This window comes from Nansenia antarctica (assembly GCF_963989245.1).
Source record: "Nansenia antarctica genome assembly, chromosome: 4".
In the NCBI taxonomy this organism is placed as follows: domain Eukaryota; kingdom Metazoa; phylum Chordata; class Actinopteri; order Argentiniformes; family Microstomatidae; genus Nansenia; species Nansenia antarctica.
The window spans coordinates 48,474,839-48,495,374 of NC_137689.1; the positions used below are offsets into that span (position 1 = coordinate 48,474,839).

Here is a 20,536-nt window from a genome sequence, read left to right on the forward strand (position 1 = left end):
ATCTCTCTATTTTGAAATATATGTGCTAAGTCCAAAATGGGAAAGCATCGGGTTGGATGAGTTTCCCATTGAGTTCTATAGTGATTAAACATGTATATACATTCAATGAGTTCCACATGATTAGTACCTGTCTGAAAAAGGCAATATGTGTGGCAGCCATTACTCTATTGAAAAAAAAGACACCACCTGATGTGCACGTCCTATAGGCCAATTCTGCTACTTGATGTGGATTATAAAATGCCGTTGTGGCTGTGGTAGTACCTAATCCTATTCATATGGACCAGACAGGTTCTGTTCAGGGTAGTTTTCAGGGTAGTTTTTCCTCAGATAATCTACAGATTATTTTAAAAATATATATATATAATCTACAGAGATATAGATTTATTTTTTCTCATACTAGTGATCTTGTCAATTCCTATGTTGTAGTCTCTCTAGATGCAGAAAAAGCATTTCACAGAGTCAAAGGTAGGTACGCTGTCTCACGCTGCTGATATGATATCCTCACCCTGGTCGCAGCTTTCACTACACAGCAGCAGGAGTTGGTTGGGCTTGACGTGCTGAGACACCTTGTACATGACTCAAATACCACCTGGAAGACAATAGGATAGGGGAGGGGACTGACAAACCAACTACAAAACAAACCAGAAGCCAGAAATGGTGGAAGTCTTGGAAAGGAAGACACTTCAGCGTCCCAAGCTAAAGAGAAAATAATGCCGTACATGGAAGACCACAAGGAGACTGTGCATCCAAAGCTTCTGACCCCTAGACGATCCACCAACATAGCAACATGGAACATGAGGACGATGTATGAATGAATGAATGAATGAATGAATGGTCTTTATTGTCATTGCTATAGTACAGGTACCAAACAACGAAATTTGGGAGGGGTGGCTCCCCTGGTGCTAGGAAAGAAAAAAACTAAAAAAACAAGAAGGGAAAGGAGCTGGTTTACATAAATAAAGGCTATGTACACTATCCACTATACTATACTGTACAGATAAAACGACTAGGAGGAACTATACAGGAGGAAAGACAGCAGTAATAGCGGAGGAGAAGAGGAGGTACAGACAATCTCTCCTTGGTCTGGATGAAACCAGATGGCTCCAGTCAGGGCAGGTCACGTTGGTGAGCGAAGAGTCCATACTGTACTCCGGGCACCCAGAAGACTCTGCACCACATACAGAGGGAGTAGCAATCATGCTTTCCAAAGAAGCACAGAGGGCCTTTCAGTTGGGAACCCATGAACTCAAGGATCAGCACAGCTAAATTCCACACTACATATAAGAAAATAAACCTGTAGTACAATGCTACAGCCCCACCAACGACACAGACGATGAAACGTTGGAACACTTCTACAACCAACTATATCACATACTCCAGGCCAAGAAAGGATTCTGATGGGAGACATGAAAGCATAAAGCAACTTGGGTTTCTGCTGACCATACAACAGAAAATCTAATTGACCACATCTGCATTAGCCAAAGGTTTAGGTGCTCACAGCTGGATGTCAGAGTTAAAAGAGGAGCTGAAGCTGGATCTGACCATCACCTTGTTACAGCAAGGATCCAGCTGAAAATGAAACACACGAAACAGAGGGAAGGAAGAGTCCAATTCAATGTAGACCAATTTCAGGATATAGGCATATCGGAACTCTACCAAGCCACATTCCACAACTGGTTCCAAGCGCTACAAGTACTACAAAACCAAGAAACATTAATCGTACGGACGCAGAGATAGCAGAGAGAGCAGCAGGAAAAAAACTATCTGAGGGAACTCTACTTAACCACAAAAAAGCTCACAGGCAAGTTCAAACAAACACAAGTACACATTAAAAACTCCCAGGGTACACTCCTCACAACCAAGGAAGACCAACTTAAGAGGTGGATGGAACACTTTAGAGCACTGCTCAACAGGCAGCCTCCTCAACTGACAGCAGAGATCCCACCAGCCAAAAACCTGTTGGAGAAAAACTGCAAACCCCCCACCAAGACAGAAATTAAGAAGGTCATTAAGGTCAACATCGAAACCTCCACCAAAATGCTTTACCATCTCATGCGAATGATCTGGGAGGGAGAACATGTCCAGGGATCTGGGAGGGAGAGATGGCAACATTGTGAAGATTCCCTAGAAAGGGGACCTCAGTGAGTGCAAAAACTACTGAGGAATAATGTTGCTTTCAACACCAGGGAAGGCGCTCAACTGCATTCTATTGGAGAGGGTTAAGAAGGCAGTTGATGAGAAAGCCAGGGAACCAGGGAAAACCAGGCTGGCTTCAGGAATAGTAGATCCCGTGGAGACCAAACAAGGATTTTCATCGAGCAATCCATCAATCTGTCAATTTAATCGATTTTGAAAAGGCTTTTGACGGTGTGGATCGGGAGATGCTATGAAAATGTATGGCACACTATGGCATCCCACCAAGTTCATCAGCATCATCAAGAGCACCTACCAAGGGATGCAATGCCAAGTTCTCCATGAAGCATGCACATCTGAGGCCTTTGAGGCCTTTTTCCCCACTCTTTTATGCAGAATTCTTTCAGCTGTGTGATGTTTGAGGGGTTTGTTGCATACACAGCCCATTTCAAATAATCCCACAGAATCTCAATAGGATTACAGTTTTTCTCAATTGCTTCCACACATTTTCTGAAAGCATGGTTCATTCTCAAATCCAAAAACTCACCCACAAAACCCCAAACTCCACAAATCTCTTGCAAAAGCAAACACTGCATTCAAAACAAAGTTATGTCTTCTCAAAATTAAATGTTGTCTTCAAATGACAGACACACACACACACACACACACACACACACACACACACACACACACACACACACACCATTAAATGAATAGACACTTCTAAGAACCAACTGAACACTGAAGTGCTCAATGGAAAACACTATGATGAGCGGAAAACACTACTATTATAAGATTATCAGCGACACTACTATGATGAGACTATCAGTAACACTACTATGATAAGATTATCAGTAGGCCTTTTGCCTTTTCAGTGTAACAATGCATACTGTACGTACAGTAGCCTGTTGTAAAATGTTATGTTTTCATACTCAAATATAAAACACAAATATGTTTTATTTTCTGAAATGCTGTATACATCTCAGTAAACACAGTTGGATTTGTAATGTTCTTCATACACAAAAAAAAGAAAGAAAATTAGCCTTGATTAAATGTCTGAGGTTTAAGTAAAGCCTGGTACACACATAAAGATAATCTGGCCGATTTTGGCCGATTTCCCTCCTTCCGATCAAGGACAGCAAACACCCGATTATCGGATGGCTCTAAAGATTATCCTACAAGATTATCCTGTGGTGTGAGGTCTGTTAAGAGTAAATTTCTCCCGACAATCTGCTTGGAAAATATATAATATAAATATTAAACGTGTTCAATATTTACAATCAAAAATCCTCGTGTGTGGGCGACTCCTGAGTCCGATTGTGATGTGGAATGGAATGTAGCCAATCAAGAAGCGAGCTGACTGACGCGTCTTCTTTTTGTTCTTCTGCAATTTATTTGCCCTGTCGCACATGGCTGCCTCGTACAGGTCAGTCAGGGTACTACTACCACGCGAGATTTCTGGCTTGGGGGACGAGACTCTAGACCAGGGGTATTCAATTAGTATTATGTATGTGGTGTGCTGTATTGGGAATATCGGAGCACACCACACACAATATGATCAAAACTGTTCAATCCATGATTTTTTATCTTCATGTGTGGGGTCTCAGATAAAAATTCTGTTAAGATTTAGAAAATGTTTATGTGTGTACCAGGCTTAAGACAGGCTCCTCCAGAATCCTCTCTAATGATGTTCTAATCATTTGCACCTGATGTGGTGCGCTTAATTTTAATTTCAGGCATTTTAAATAGTAATAAATGTGGGTAAGGGGTGTCTAACCTTTTCCTCACAAGAAAATTGCATTTCTATTAATTACATTTTAGAAATCATGTATAAAATAAAAAACTAATATTTGTTTAGTTGTATTACCTCCATCTCAATATTGTTAAAATGAAGATCAAAGTGTTGTTTAAACATGTTGAAAAAGACAACGGTTTTCATGGGGTGTCCTATCTTTCTCATGTGACTGTACAAGTGTCAAAATAAAGGACGTGCTCTTCACATACAGTATCTAGTAGAGGGACACACCACAAGCATACACACACAGTACACGTTGGCCCTGTTTGACAAGACTGCTGCTCTCATCTATTACCATCCATCTTGTGATCCGCATCAGTGGGACTCAGAGCTGTTTATTGCCTACAGCCCTACACTGTTCCCAGCATCTCATCCATTTCACAAGGCATTTCATTTCTCACCAGGCACCCCCTAAACATAACGAACTCAAAATAGAAGTTATAAAGAGTTTACAAAGACATCAGGAAGTGAACATTAAAGTTTCCCACAGAGTTTTTTCTGAATGACAATCGAGGAGGCAGAGTGAATGGCAGAGGATAATGAGCTTACATAGGGAGGAAGGTAGCATGCAGGGAATCCGCCAGACACAGTAAACCAAAGGGATGTACCGGCATCATCTAACTTAGTCCTTCCACTTTAATGAGGGAAATTGACAAATCACACTACCACATAGTGTTGAATGTGACACTCATCTGCTCTACCAGTGGAGGCGATGGAAGGGCTGTTTGGCACACCCGATGGGGAGTCCAGCTGGGAGTTTCTACTGGATGAGGAGGAGGGGGGGGGGGGGGGGAGGGGTTCGACATGTACAGCCTACAGATTGATATATCAAGTAATGCCTCTTGCCATATCCTCTCATAGGCTGGGCTGGCACAACTGGGGAGGGAAACAATGGAGCTCAGCTATCGCCTGCCTGACAAGGGGTATAATCACGGCCACGGTTCTTTGAGTGGAATCCTGAGTGTGAGAAGTAAATAGACTGCACTTATACAGCGCCGGTATCCAAAGAGCGGTATACCCAATCATTCACACACCAAATGGCAGCAAGCTACCATGCAAGGGTTAGGGTCATTGGAAGCAATATGGTGTTCAGTGTCTTGCCCAAGGACACCTTGACACGTGGACAGGAGGAGCCGTGGATCGAACCGCCGACCTTGTGATCATTAGACGCAGCTCTACCTCCCCAGCCACAGCCGCCCCAGAAGCAGTTAGACTTGGATAGTTCGGACTCTACATGAGGCACAAGACCCTTTATTACGGCATGTGAGGAGGACATGGAAATGAAACTAAAGTTAAACCAAATATCTCCAGCAGGTGGAGCCATGTACAAACACCACAACATCAACATTCCCCATACCACACTTAAGGGTGGTTATAGCGTAGAAGACCCAGATTAAAGCCTTCAATTACATGCTCTCTAGTCTAATCTGGGTCACCATCATGACGTGAGCTGTGGTCAGGTAAGGATTCTTACCAGAACAGCTGTTGAAAATCTTTGCGCAACATGTTGTCTTGTTTGTCTGAGTAAGATGAGTGGGGGGAATCACTTGAAAGATCTTTGAGGTAATTCAGTTTATTCCATTAAAAGCTTAAGGCACAGCACATTACATAAATCCTGATAAAGTAAATCATTTCAAATGTATTCATCCATACATCCAATGTCCTTCAATTTACAATAATGTACAAATACAAGTCTATATATTAAAATATGTTTCAGGATAAAATGTCATTATTTGCCTGGGCATGGATACAAACATGATACATATAATGGATCCTTTCCTTACTGTACACTTTCATAAAGGATATACAGGGACCATGACCGATATTCCTTCCCAATACATTTGCATAAAGAGGCTAAACGAACACATTGCAGGAGTTGCCTGCATAGAGAATTAATAGCTAGCCAGACAAGCACAGCCAACCCATAACATGATGAAAGATACAGCCAACAAAACAATGTATCTAAAGTACAGGCATAAAGCAGGTAAGTGTATGTCGTTTAAAGCCAATACAACTCCAGTGATACTTGAGGGCTTGTCAAAAACTTGGAGGGCGTTAACACTGATCTAAACAAAGGGAAAAGAAGCAGTTCGTATCAGTCTCTTAACATTTCACACACCTCTAAAGAATTCCTTCAGAAGGCAGACAAACAGATGAATATCAGAAGAGAAGCATCCATCCACATCAACTGTAGCAGCAATGGAGGAGGTTTGTGGGGCTTGGGGGGGGTCGGTTCATTCAAAGATGCCTTTTCCACTGGAACTGGAGATTGACTTGCTACTGAGACGTGGGGTTCCTCCCTGTGGAGAGAAGTTGGAGACATAAACACACACAAACTCACATTTCAAATACAGCATACAGAGCTAATAACAAGGTGTTGCATTTATTTAGCCATAGTCCAGCTATATGTGATATGTATATATAGGTAGTAAGTCATTTGAAATAAATTAAGTCACCACCCACAAATGAGCTTACATTTTCTGGTTTCTTTCACACACACACACACACACACACACACACACGACTTCAACCCGAAAATATGTTCTTACTCACCCCAGGCTGTCCTTTGGAGAAGTTGACATGGGCATACAGCAGCACAGCGATATCTTTGTGTCCAGCCTCCAGAGCAACAGACAGGGCTGTACTCTCATCCTGCGTACACACAGTGAGTAGAACTAAGTATACAATGTACTCTAAAACCTCCTCAGTCTTCCCTATTCTCTAATGAGATCGGATCTGGGGAATCCCCTCTCTCAAATCTCAGCCAGCTTTTCCCCCTGCCAGGGGGCACACAGATGGATAAAACAGATGCACAGACACCGCCCCCCCCCCCCCCCCCCACCCAGACACGGTCCCAGGGAGAGTGTGCAGAGTGTCGGGGCGGGGACTCACGCCGTCACTCAGTGTGGCGTCACAGCCCGGCTGGGCCAGCAGCAGTCTGACGATGTCGGCGTGGCCGTGCTCGCTGGCGCACATCAGCGCCGTGGAGCCCTCGTCGTCCTGGAGGTTGACCTCCGCCCCCCTCACCAGCAGGGCCTTCACCATGTCCATCCTGCCGTGGCTCACGGCCAGCATCAGAGCTGTCTGACCAGCCTGGGAGGGGGGGGGGGGGGGGGGGGGGTTAGGAGCTCAGAGGTCACAGACTTAAACAGTGTTTACATCACACCTCCACTCACACAGATACTCCACTCTGGTATCGGTATCGATTGGTCTCTCTATCTATCTCTCTATCTATCTCTCTCTCTTTATCTATCTAGCCCGCCCAGCTGACCTGGCTGGCCTTGGCGTTGACGTCTCCCTTGGTGAAGAGCTCCTCCACCACCCTCATGTCCTCTGGAGCCTCCACGGCTGCCAGCGCCGCCAGCATGATGGGGGTGTAGCCCGCCTTGTTCTGCTGGTTCACGTTACACACCTCTGTTGGCGTGGGCAGAAGGGAAACCGAGGGGCTGCATTACTGGTTTGACTGAATAGCGACCATGAGGTACATGCACACTACTATTTTCTATACAAAAAAGGTGTATATAAAAAAAGGTATTCATGTCAATGGTGGACAAAGAACATAACATCAGTGAGAGGTGCAAATGGTAGTTAGGTTCTGAATCTGAAGGCCTAGGTACCTGCACCCAGCATCCTCTTGACCACATGGAAGTTGGAGTGGGAGACACTGTAATGCAGAGCCGTGTTGCCGTTGCCGTCGGCCATGTTGGCCACGTGTCGCAACACTGCCGGGGAAACGGCCCTGAACGCCGACAAGTAGTCGTCGACCGCAGCCGGGACAGCAGACTTCTGACTGGACACGCGGAACCACTCGTGCTGGAGCGTGTTCAGGCAGGACCGCTAAGGATGAGACACAGGATGGTAAATTTAACACACACAAAACACCAACAACACACTTTCATTGTTCATGTTTTTTTTGTTTTTTTTACAGAGAAGTGGAAAAAGGCGCCTTTGTCAAATTCCGGAGTAAACACACAACACTGTAATTTCGTGACCCTCCATAATTCACTCTGTGGGCAGAGCAATTTGAACTGTGAATAGCCAAAAGACATGTTGTAATTATGGGGACAAACCGAAATGAAAATAAACAGAACACAATGAGCCAATAAACTGAGGGAGAGGACTGGGGAGGGCGGTTTCAGCTCATCCACAGCCATTCACCACAAAAACAGTATTTCAGGACACACTCGGCACCATTCAGTTACAGTCCCAATGCTCGGCATGCCCAAGAAGAGTGTGAATAGAAAGCATATGGGTTGTCTCGCATATCTAAATGTGTTTGGGTGTGTGTGTGTGTGTGTGCCTTGGCCTTATCTCTTCTCTCATCTGTTTCTCACAATCTTTGAAAGCTTTAGCCCAAATCTTCCTTTTAAATCAACATAGTATCCCCTAGTTCCTCTCAATTATTTCCCTTGCTCTATTCTACTACATTCTTTTCTTTTGTGTCAGCTTATCGTTGTCAATGACAAGATGGAAAAGCAGGAAATGTGGAAATGTGTGCAATGTTAGCTTTGCAGTCTGGAGTTAAAGAGGACAGGAGCGCAAACAGAAGCACAGATGTTTTGTCTGAGAATAACATAACAAGGACGTCTCTTTGACTGAAACACAGCGTTGCCTTTAAGTGCCTGCCCAGAAAAAACCCTGAGGGAAGAAAATGACAGGAGCCGGCACATTCCTGAGTTAGACTACAGTACCGTATGTGTCACAAAAACCAACGTTCCGAGACATTGACAAGATGCCAAAATGATTGTGGTTTTATTCCAACTCAATGAAAAGGAAGCAGGTAAATAGATATTTAACAGACTACTCTTGCACACGCACACACACACACACACACACACGCTTTTCCTCTCCTAGGCCCTGTACACACGCCACCTAAATTCAGTTGTCAGTCCTTTTAAGTGCTTAATCCTGTTAAACACACAGTCCAATTAAAAATAAGAGCAACAACAACGTACATTAGTCTTAAAAAAACAAAGAGATAATGACTACCGAAGTTCACTCCAGTTGCCATGTAGATTAGCAAAGCCAAGCCTGTGTGTAGGACAATCAGAGTTAAACAGTGGTAGTTAATATGCGTAGCGGCTGTCTGCGTAGTGATCTGTGAACCACACAGAACAATAAATCTGGAGCGGGACCTATTTATAGTGTATCAGTATGTACAGAATAAGAATGGGAGTAACTACGGTTTAATAACTCTAGTTGTACTCACCTGCTCTCTGCTGGGCAAAGCCTTGTCATCACTCAGGTGGGTTCTCAGGGCTTGGCATGCAGACTGCATCTTCTCACTCAGCTTAAACCTGTCGCGGTGGATCGGATCAGACACTAGTGAGGTGACAGTTGCACACACACAGACTTAATCTCAATGCAGCTTAGGTTTGACATGTTGGCCTGAACAGAGGACCATAGTAGAGCACTCTGGTGGTAGAACACCCTTCACTCTGCGGGTCCACCTCCTGTAGAGCGGAATTTTACTACAATCCGTTTCTGTCTATTAGAATACGGTGGAGATTTCAGTCTGTTTACTTCATAGCAAAACACATCTAATGTTGATAATCTGACTCCAATTAATTATCACTATGAGCATAGAAATGTGGAGTCGGTGCAGGACATGGTAGGACAAATCGAATGAATCAATGAACCTTTAATATAATGTATACTTGTACATATCTAGTACAAGGCACAATACTAGATAAAATATTAGAGAAAAGTTACATTCTAGTATAGAGGAGAGAGAGAGAGAGATTACCAATGATCATTACAGCACCCTGATACTTCGGATTTGACTTGGAATTTGCCCCTCTATAGTCCTATGCAGCTTCCTCAGGTTCAGAGGGTTCTATTTAGGGTTAGTGTTTGGATAACAGCCCTTACAATGTACTCATTTTTATTGAACCTCAGTTTGGGTCTGTTCCAGACAGTACCACCCACCTCTCCTGTGTCTCTGCCTTCATGTGGCCTCTCCAGTCTCTGCCCACCACACCTTTGTCCCTGCGTGGTTCGGTTCTGCCCTGATCCGGTAGGCCACAAACCTCCCTCCACTTTCTATTCACATTCCTGTGTTTCTCTTCCTCCTCAGAGCTGGCTTCCTCCGAGGTGGGCTCGCTCGTGGATATGGGCTCGAACCTGCAGCCGGCACAGAGGGCGGAGGGTTCTAACAGAGCACAGAGACCACGCACCCGTTTGGGCCGAGGACCGACAGTCTCACAACCGACCACAACCTACAGTGGTAATAGTGCATATCATAAGATAGTAGTCTCATAAGACTACGTAGTAAGATACGTAGTAGGATAGGAGTAAGCTGCACAAAACATTATGCCTGAACAATCTGCTTAAATAATTCTGGTGACAGTCATCAGACCCTCACCCTGCATTTACACCCACAAACTTCAGGCTCTTCCTTGTGCCGCCGGAGCCTTCTTGTTTCTTCATGATGGACCGCAGGACGTTGGCACTAGTGGCCTGTCCTGGAGAAACCATGGAGCACAAGCGTCTGGGTCAATGAGCTGCTTTTTCAGTAGGATTTCATAAACTGATTTCATAAACTGTACCAGTATGCACTCAACATTATAAATCTACTTAAACAATTGTCAAAGGTCTAGGGAAATCTGTGAGATACATATAGATCACATTTACATCTAAGGTTATCTCATTACATGTACTTTTTTTTCTCAGGAACAATCTTTATGGAAATGTTAATAATAAACAAATGTCTACTAGCAGCTTGGCGAGAGAGCACATCCTGACTCTCACACATACACAAACACTCTCACACAGCACAGACATTCAATTTTAGACCCTGTCAACCACAGACCGCTATGTAGTGAGAGATGTGTGCTTCCCAAAACCCAACATAATCCCAAATATTTCAAGTGTAGGCCTCCAAAGTCAATGCCAAACCAAGGAAAGCTATTTCCTCCTCTAGAGTTCGTACTAATTTAAAGAGGCCTGGGTTCTAGGGAGCGGTCTGAGAACAGAGTGTGTGTGTGTCTCTGTCTCTCTCTTTCTCCACCTCTCTCAACCTGATGGAACTAAAGAGATGAGTGTTTGAATGCAAACACACATACACAGGCACACAAAACCTTTACCATGCTGAGAAGAGGATGTTTGGTGTTCCATTAGTGTCTTTTGCTTGTCCTCTGACTCCTGAGTGACAGGCTGGCTGACCCCCGAGTCACTCCGGGGTGAGCTATCTATGAGCCGGCTGGGCCCAGAGAGGGACTGAGACTGTGCACCATCTGCACCATATAGAAGGAGACAGACAAGAGAAATAATTCTCGATACGACTATAATAATAATAATAATAATAATAATAATAATAATAATAATAATAATAATAATAATAATAATGGTTTATTTGCCATGCAATCAACTTGTCAATCAATTGTTGGATTTTTTTTCTAGGCACAGGGTCAGCCATAATCGGCGCCCCTGGAGCGCTTAGGGGTTAAGTGCCTTGCTCAAGGGCACATCGGGCACATCGAACCAGTGACCTTCCGATTGCTAGCCAGCCTCTTTAACCACTAGGCTATAATATCTAATTGATGACTGATACAAATCTAGATGAAATAGCCACAGTAAAAATGCCAAATGACAACCAAATAAAGTGTGAAAACTTGGACTACCTCTGGATCCTGAGGTCAGTGAACAGCCCTCCGCGCCTCCTTGTTTCATGGCTGAGTTGATGCAGGACAAGGTGCTGGACAGCTGGGTGCTGATGGTGCCGAGGTTGGCGTGTGGCTGGATGAACACCTCCCCCAGCTCACTGTAGCTCTCTGTGAGCAGGCACTGCTGTTCCCTCAGAAGCCTCTGCATCTTCTCGATGTAGTGGTCCAGTCCAGGCTCCAGCTGGGACTGGCACTGAGGAGAGAGCTGGGATGTCTGCGCAGGCGTTTGGAATGACCTCGTATCATCGCGAATCCTGCCCTCCCCTACCGCCACCCCAATACTCCTGGTCTTAGCGGGGTCAGGTAGACACGAGGGCCCGCAGGCAATGTTTCGGGTTTTCAGGCCAACCAGGTAGTTCTCGTTGACATTGGCCATTCCAACCCCTGTGTCTCTGAGCGTTGTCTTGGCAACAGCAGGCAGGGCTGGGGTTAGTGCGAGTCCAACCCAGGTCGAGGTGCCGACACCTACTGAGCGGGTTTTGGCGACCGCCTGGACGTCTCGAACCCTGCTGTTGCCCACGGCGACCGTCCTGGTGAGAGTTTGTGCAGTGTTGGTGTGCTTCTCCTGGGTGTTGAGGACGGTGTTGGTGCTGGAGTTGGTGTTGAAGGCCTGTCTGGTGTTGGTGAAGCGTGACACAGAGCTAAGCACTGTGTTGGTGCGCTGAGAAGCTGTCTGGGGCGAGGCCATGACTCCCAGATCCACCCCTCTGACTGGATCTGTGACCGTACCGTGAGAAGCCACCTCCTTCAGAGCACCGACTGTCACGTTGACCGGACTGTCCCCACACCCCACTGACCGACACTCCCCCCTTCCCTTAACTAAACTTTCCATTGTGACATCTGTGCTGACCCCTGCTTCACGCAACCCCACCTCCGTCCCAACACCCAGTGTATTTGTTACCAGTTGTCTCCCGACACACTGATCCCGGCTCTCCACTTGCTTCCTGACCTCCCACTGGGTCATTGGTACATCTGGGCCTGTGCTCACACTCCTCTGCTCAGGCCTGCAGGACACGCCGACTGTGCACCCCTCTACCTCCACCCTGCCCCCAGTGCAGGCATCCTGGACCTCCGTGTGGTTTCCCACCCCCAAGCTCCTGGTCTGGGGCCTGGCCTCTGTGGCCGTGCTGTTAGTGAAGGGCCGGGCAGTGGAGCCCTTGTCAGTCCGGTTCCTGGCGCCCGCAGCCTGCAGTTCCAGTCTCAGCCTGCCCATTTCCTTCTGGAGGGTGGACTCTTTTAGCTCCGCCTCCAGCTGGCAGACCTTGTCTTTCAGAGCTTCAATAATTTGCTGCTGTGCTTCAAGCTCCACATCCCTGTCAGAGGTGACACTGAGGTGGGCCTCAGATACACCTGTTGCTATGCACCTTGTCTCGATTGGCTTAGTCTCCACTCCGACATCCCTGCACTGCTTAGAAGACTTGGTCAATATGGCTTCCAAGTCTTCATCAATGGCCTCTGTGACAGACTTGTAAGCGCTGTCATGTCGAGTGTTTTGGGTCGGGCCGCGTCGTGCTTGCAAGCGGCCACCCTTGATGGTCCTCTCCAGCGCGTCCATCTCGGCAGAAAGCTGTCTGAACTCCTTCAGTCCAGAGGTGGCACTGTGCAATGCACTCTCCATCTTATCCTCAGTCTTCCCCGCCTTCCCATCCTCAGAGAGCTTCTTGAACCGCTCAGAACTTCCTGTGCTGTGGGCTCTTTTCCGGAACATGTCGTTCAGGTCTTGATTGTTATTCTGGTTCTTCATCTGAGAGACCAGCTGCCTCTTCTCCTCTTGCAGGACGGAGATCTTAACTTGCAGGACAGGAATGGTCTTCACCTGCTCCTCCATCTCCTTCAGCCTCTGCAGAGCCACCACCATCTGATCCCGGATGTGCTGCAGGTGGAGGGGGCTGAGACCAGTCACTGGGGTGGCCCTGCCGGAGCTCTGGGGACTGGGCCTCAGGGATCCTCCGCTGCCTCCACTGCCCAGGGAGGAGCTCATGTGGAGGGACAGCTCACCAGCACTGGGCTTGTTCCCATTGTTGTTCTGGTTGTAAGCTCCCCAGCCAGTAAAGGGGGACAGGGAGCCACTGGAGCCAACTCCCCCAAAACTGGCCAACCGCCTGCGGGGATGGGGCTCTGGCTGGGGTGGAATGGTCTTTTCCTGTTCCAAACGTCTACGGGTCTCCATCAGGGTCTTCTCCACAAGGGCGTTGTACCTGGGTGAAGTCAGGGTTCGGACAGCAGGCAGAGGCTTCCCTTCCTGGGGTTTCTGAGAGACTGAGGGTCCATCATGACTGGAGGTTATTGAGGTGTTAGAGGAGGTGCCGTGGGGTGGAGGAAGCGGGGGCCGGCCTCTGCTCACAGAATGAATGGCAGAGTGGCGTGTGTCATCGCTACTCGCAGATGAAAGGGATTCCGAGGAGGTCCATTGGCTGGGTGTGGCGCCACTCTGTGGTTCTGCCACATTATCGGCCACCCTTGGCCGCCTCTTCAGGTTAAGCCTCTTAATGGTGGAGCCGCTCTGGATATCCTCCACGTACTTGAGGAAGTCCAGATCCAGCTGGTAACCGTAGGCAGTCTCTAGGCAGTAGGGGGTGCTAATGTCAGCAATGACTGTGTTTCCTCTACCTGTTCGGAGCAGAGGGAGAGGAGCAGGAGGTCATTAAAGGTATGACGATAAACCAAACATTGGGATGGGCGGGAGCCAGGAGGAAATGAAAAGTACAGTACCAGGAATGTGGGAATAATCAAATTCCTGAGCACCCTCCCTGGTTCACAGCGATGGTTTCAAGATTCAATAAACACACTAATGTAAAACACACTAATGTAAAACTTTATCATGTGCTGTTTTGATTGCAAGCCTGATGTTTTGTCGAAGCAATACAAATCTTGACGATACAAAGGTTGATTTAACTATTCTGACTCAACGTTCTGCACAATATTTCAACCACATATTTAGCTTTATACATAATATATGCTATGCCATAGGTAATTCTGAAGTTTTGTTGAATTTGCAACAACTTCATCGCCACAACCTTCTAAAGATTGACAAACAAAAGAACATTGGAATACTGACATGTGTATTCTTTACCCTTTACCTAGTATTGATTGGATGTTCTTACCTGAATGTTACATCCTCAGCTGAACCAACGGCTTTGTTTGTCAATCTGTGTTCTGTTTCCTCTTTTCACCTCCAAACCTTTCTTGACTGTACTCTCTCCTTTCTGACTGTACTCTCTCCTTTCCAATCTCTCCAATGAGGGGGAAAAAGGAGACTGACCAATAGAGTCGGCTTAACAAAACTCTGTATGAAATATCATTGGCTGAGAGCACCCTCCGATTACTACGCCTCTCTATACAGACTAGACCAACTCTATAATTACTGTGTGAGTCTCGCTTCGGATGCCCAAACATTTCCCTGCCATATTATCTTCATACATAAGCCCTTTTCAATGATTTCAGCCAATGACTATAGTGTTATAGCTCCAAGTCTCTAAGGAAGGGTTTGAAGCATGTCTTAACAAAGCCTATGACAATAAATATCATTCTATGTGCAATATGACAACCCTAGGGTACACAAGGTTGCAGAGAATAGGAAATGTTAGAATAGGTATAGCATAGCATAGAGTACAGCACAGTGTTTTATTTGTACAGTATAGTATAGTGGATAGTGTACATAGCCTTTATTTATGTAAATCATCTCCTTTCCCTTCTTTCTTTTTTTTTCTTTTTCTTTTTTTCCTAGCACCAGGGGAGCCCCCCCTCCCAAATTTCGTTGTTTGGTACCTGTACTATATCAATGACAAATAAAGACCATTCCATTTCATTCTATGTAATATTTACTGTTTCTGGGGAAGAAAAGGAAGAAAAGGAAAAATAAATGGAATGTATTCTACCTGGCCCATTTCTGTAAATGTCCGCATCTTGAGCCATGGGTGCTATAGATCCTTTTTGCACCGACTAATCTACCCACATGTGAAGTCCAGCTCAAGGCTTTGTATCTACCTTAAAGACAAAGAAATAAACAGAAACATCATGTAACATCTTATTAACATCTAGATTATCCCTCTCTCCTTCCACACACACACACGCATACACATGCGCGCGCACACACACACACACACACACACACACGGCCAGCTGTCAATAACAGATAACATTACGATGTGCTTGCAGAGGTAATACAATGCCAAGCGAGACATACAAGAGATCATTCTGCAGAGACATAAATGCACCAGACTGCACTTCAAAATGAAACAATTGGTATCAAACTGCACAAGCTTTGTCACCAGCATTATAATACTGTATCACTTTTCCTGAAAGTAACACCCAAAGTAATCTGAACAAGACATTTTACATAGGGAGACCATTGTTTTCAAATGTAATCTCAGAGTAGGAACTTCCATGCCAGAATGGGTACGAGACCCGTCCCCACAGTGATCCTTTCAAACTATCCACTTGCCTTTACTGACACTGTTGTAATTTGTTCTATTCACGTTGCAAAACACAGACACTGTCCAGGTGCACCTGACAACAGAACAGTTGACTCATACATACATTGGCTTGGGATGGTCACAAAGGCATGCAGTGATGGCTGAACAGAAGAGCAAATTAAAGTATACCAATTGGGACAGGTGAACTGCACAGGCATTACGAGTAGATTAAAAGTATGACATTCCCTAAGGGAATCTTAACGATCCAATTCAAATCCAAGCCAGTTTTATGGGCGAAGCTGGCAGTGAGGGTACAATTTGGTTTGAAATGCTCCACTTGCCGGAAAAAGACCCTCTATTTGAGGACTCTGAGTAGGTGGTGAGAAGCCACTGTTGGCTCAAGCTCAGAGCCAAGCCAGAGAAATGCAGCCACAGGCCTTCGCCTCAACCCAATCCAGCGCTGCCATATGTAGGGGAGGATCTTTGGTAAGGGCTACGCAGAGTTGGCAATGTTTGCCCGACCAGAAAAATTATTCTGTTTAACAGAATAAGAAAAATGTCACACAGCGATTTAAATGAGTCAAAGTGGCCAAGATGAGAACTTCCTAGCCAGTCAGAGTTCAACTATGTAGCCAAGCCGTTCTTGGCAGCAGCAGAGCCTGCAGACACAAATAACAAACTCCTCACAGCTCATTCTAAATGAATGGTTTACAGGTCCTCTGTGTTGATGAGGCTGGCTTTTGACGGTAGTGGCAGTTTGTGACGGGGCATCTTCGACATTCTACCCAGAAGAGCAAGTGTTACAGTAGAGGTGGTTTACTTAGTTCAGAAACTAAAATACCATTCAGAAATTCTGAAAAAGGAAACATTTTGAGTTTTTTTTAAAGAGAATATAGGATAGATTCAAAGTATCCTGGCCACACAGAGAAAACAAAGAATGGCCCGACAGAAGTAATTGTTTCGATTTCTCTTCATCACACAAAAGGATGTAGGATTAATGGTTTGCAACTCAAGAGATTTCTTCTCAGCTACTTGGGGTTCTATAGGCATGTCAGTGTAGTATCTAAACGGTTGCTAACGTTCTTGGCGTCAAATTCCTAGTTCTAGGCAACCACATGACATCACTAGTTAAACAAGGGTGAGTACTCAGTAGAGTCAGCCACTCAGATAGAAATTCCCTTACTGCACATGGCCCTGAATGTTAAAGTGAGTAAGAGGGACATGAAGAGGATGAGGAGCAAACAAAAGGAGGGGACAGGAACAGTGAGATAAACAGAGAGAGAGAGAGAGAGAGAGAGAGAGAGAGAGAGAGAGAGAGAGAGAGAGAGAGAGAGAGAGAGAGAGATAGAGGGTAGGGAAGAGCGAGAGAGAATGAGGGCAAGGCATCAAGCCGTTATAATTCTTCTAATAGATTCCCTTTAGTTAGGTCTCTCTCTCTCTCCCTCCCTCTAGGAAATGGAACACGGAAACCCTGTTGCCAAGGTGAGCCCTCCCCTGTCTCTGCTGACTGAGGTCAGAAACCTGAGAGGGCCTTTCTGACTGGGCCTTTATCACACACACTGAGGAGGCTGAACAAAACCAGCCCAACTCTACACTATAACACTGTAGGGCTGTGGATTACTAATGTATTCGAGCTGAGACTTTGAGATTTCCCATTTCCAGTCACTCATCCAACTGACAAAAACCAATCTGTTTGCTAAATGCAAAACATATTATGGTCAAGAAGGAATCAGCCACAATGCACCGCTTGGGAGATTGCTGTGACTGTCCCAGGTTGGCCAAGAACTGGTAATTGTGTGCAAAGCATTGTCCTCAATAATTTCTTACTTAATAATGTTTGTATGATGGGCTTGTTATAAAAGGCATGCATTTTAAAGTGGAAGCCAACACAAACAATATTGGGCACACTGTAATCCTCCACTAAATCATTAAATTCCTAGCTAGAACAAATCGTTTCCTGGCCAGGGGCTAAATCTCCCATGTAAATCCTATAAGATGTACACCAGTGCATGCTTTGATCGTTGAGGTAATCTCGATTTGGTACCACCAAGAACACTGTGCCAGATCTATGGATTACATTATTCTATATGAACAAGGGGACAGCAAATCATTTTTTTGTAGTTCAAACCACGTAAATTAATTAATCGAGATGTAACGGTTGGGTGCAGGCCTACATTCGTAGCAGTTGTTCTCGATGTTTTGCAATAAGGCATATGAACAAAATCATAATTGCATTGTAAATGCATTGGCTAATTCTAATCATACTCACCTGGAGAGGACAGAGAGAGAGAACGTACAACTGCTGAACAATTGATTGATTGTTTCAAGCGATGATACTGTAGCATGCTCGTCGTTTGATATCGTGTCATTTACTTTGACATGTCATGACTTACTTGTTAGCAGCTGTTACAACCACCGGCCTTCAGTTTGATATGCCATTCATGAATCCAACCGGCCTATCGAAGTTTTCACTGTCCACCGGCCCTTTGCACTGCTCATGCGCACAAAGTTGTCAACAAAGCGCACACCCGAGTGCGGAGCGACGCTTAGGAACGTCAGGTGGAGTCGCTTCAGTCCATTATGAATTAAATATGTATGAACCGTTTTCAAAACGCAGGTGAATGCACAGCACAGTAGCCAACATCCTTTTGGTGTCTACTTTCAGCTGTGTGGCAAAACAATGGGAACTGATAGAGGGGGGCTTGGTAGGGTCCCCCAAATCCCCCAGATGAATGAATGGGGAAAGTGGGGGGACAGGGAGATAATACCTTATCTATTAGAATTATACGTTCAAATGTGCAGATGTGTCTATAATGTCAAGCCACGGATTTAGATAATTCTATATTTCTAACTATATAGTCAAAACTGATGCAATTTACACAGTGAAGTACATATTGATATAAAATGTTGGGTAAAGTATATAAAAATGAGTTTTACCAGGGATACGTGCTGACATCATGTGGATGCAGGGGGAAGTGCACCTTCAGGTGCCCTCAACTGATGACAAAAAGGCTCAATTTGTACACTGTGAACGGACATAGGACATAGTATGTGAATGATGTAATACATGTCTACCACTGAGTGATAGGGATTTAGATAACGCTTGGAATTCCTTCTGCTGTTATTAAAAGTGTATAGCTTTTTCATGAGATTCAAAACCATAATCTATAGGCCTAGGCTACTTATATTTTCTAGGCTTAGGGTCTGTTATTCAATGGAAAAAGGAGCACGGCAAGTTTGAAAACAATTCAGATAAGAACCTAGAAAATGGTCTTTGAACCTTGCACACATTGGCTCTCAGTGGTCACCTGCAGCGCCTTCACAAAGTTCAAAGTTCAAATCAACCCCTTGTTGTGAAATCCCCTTCCGGCATTTTGTGCAAACATGCGTAATAAAAACATGTAACCTCAGTGAAGTGAACTCATCTTACCTGAACTCATCTTACCTTTGTTTTCACACACAGTCAAATACAACTTTAAAGTGGAGAGAACAACACAATGAATTGACCTATGAACTGAACTTTAGACTCAGCTGTTCTCCAAGGCACGCACAGAAAGCATGCATCAACATGCATCAATGCAACAAGCATCTCATAAAAGAGTTAAGAGGAAATACATAGGGTCCATTGATAACTTATTATCTATGCAATTAGAGAGAGTTGTCCTTCACCATAAAACACAATGACATTTGTATTGCTGAATAATAGTTTTACATTTTATGTATCATAACCTCATAATCTTGAATAGAAGACAATAACTTAAATTACATTCAGTAGATACTCAGAGGCTAACCACAGATACTTCCCCCAGGCGATCAGGTTAATAAACAAGCCCCCTGTAGACAATTGACTATCATCCTCAAGCACATCCCATGTATACAGACTACCTAAACCTTAAGCTCACAGTCACTTTACTCAATACTACCTGTCACACGCACTGCCACCGAGTGCAATACTCATGACATTCTACTATGTGTACTGCTAATTGTATCCTGTCTTATTTGTCACTTATGTCTTGTACTATTGTTAATTTATTTATCTTGACTTATCTTGCCTTCTACCTCAATGTCTTGTGCCGAAATGTCAGGAACTGAAGCCTAAGAAGTTAACTCTCTTACACTTGTGTAATGTGATTTAACAATAAAACTTGAAACTTGAAACTTGAAAGAGTACATAATCTTCTGAATGATTTAGAGTTTAATGGAACCATAGATACAATTTTAGATTAATTTATTGTCTCTGTTAACCCTTGACCTATGGCGGTCAATACTGAAAGAAACACGCGTCATGGCCACAAGGGCTTTTTGGGATTGAGACAGTATGTCTGATGTGATGGATGGTGTGCTTGGTTGTTGGTAATTTGTTCTGTCATTGCATATTTTCCTGATTAAAGGCTACCAGTATTCATGACTGAAGATATTTCCTGATATCTAGTTCTATCTTTTATATGCCATCTGTATTTCCAATGATGTATCTATTAAAAATGTATCCTATGGCCTGTGGCAACAACACTTTTGATATCCAGTGCAAG

At 44.7% G+C, this 20,536-nt stretch overlaps 1 protein-coding gene across 1 annotated transcript; it reads right to left on the bottom strand.

The window, feature by feature from the left end:
• Positions 1-1,494: 1,494 nt before the first annotated feature.
• LOC308156032 (KN motif and ankyrin repeat domain-containing protein 1-like) lies at positions 1,495-19,447 on the bottom strand (the record flags this gene model as incomplete). Its single annotated transcript, XM_080529394.1, has 11 exons — positions 1,495-1,569; positions 6,482-6,580; positions 6,821-7,021; positions 7,200-7,342; positions 7,546-7,765; positions 9,138-9,225; positions 9,857-10,051; positions 10,293-10,392; positions 11,014-11,163; positions 11,551-14,202; positions 19,438-19,447. The coding sequence occupies 11 exons, from the start codon at positions 19,445-19,447 to the stop codon at positions 1,495-1,497; spliced, it is 3,933 nt and encodes a 1,310-aa protein (XP_080385520.1).
• Positions 19,448-20,536: the final 1,089 nt, after the last annotated feature.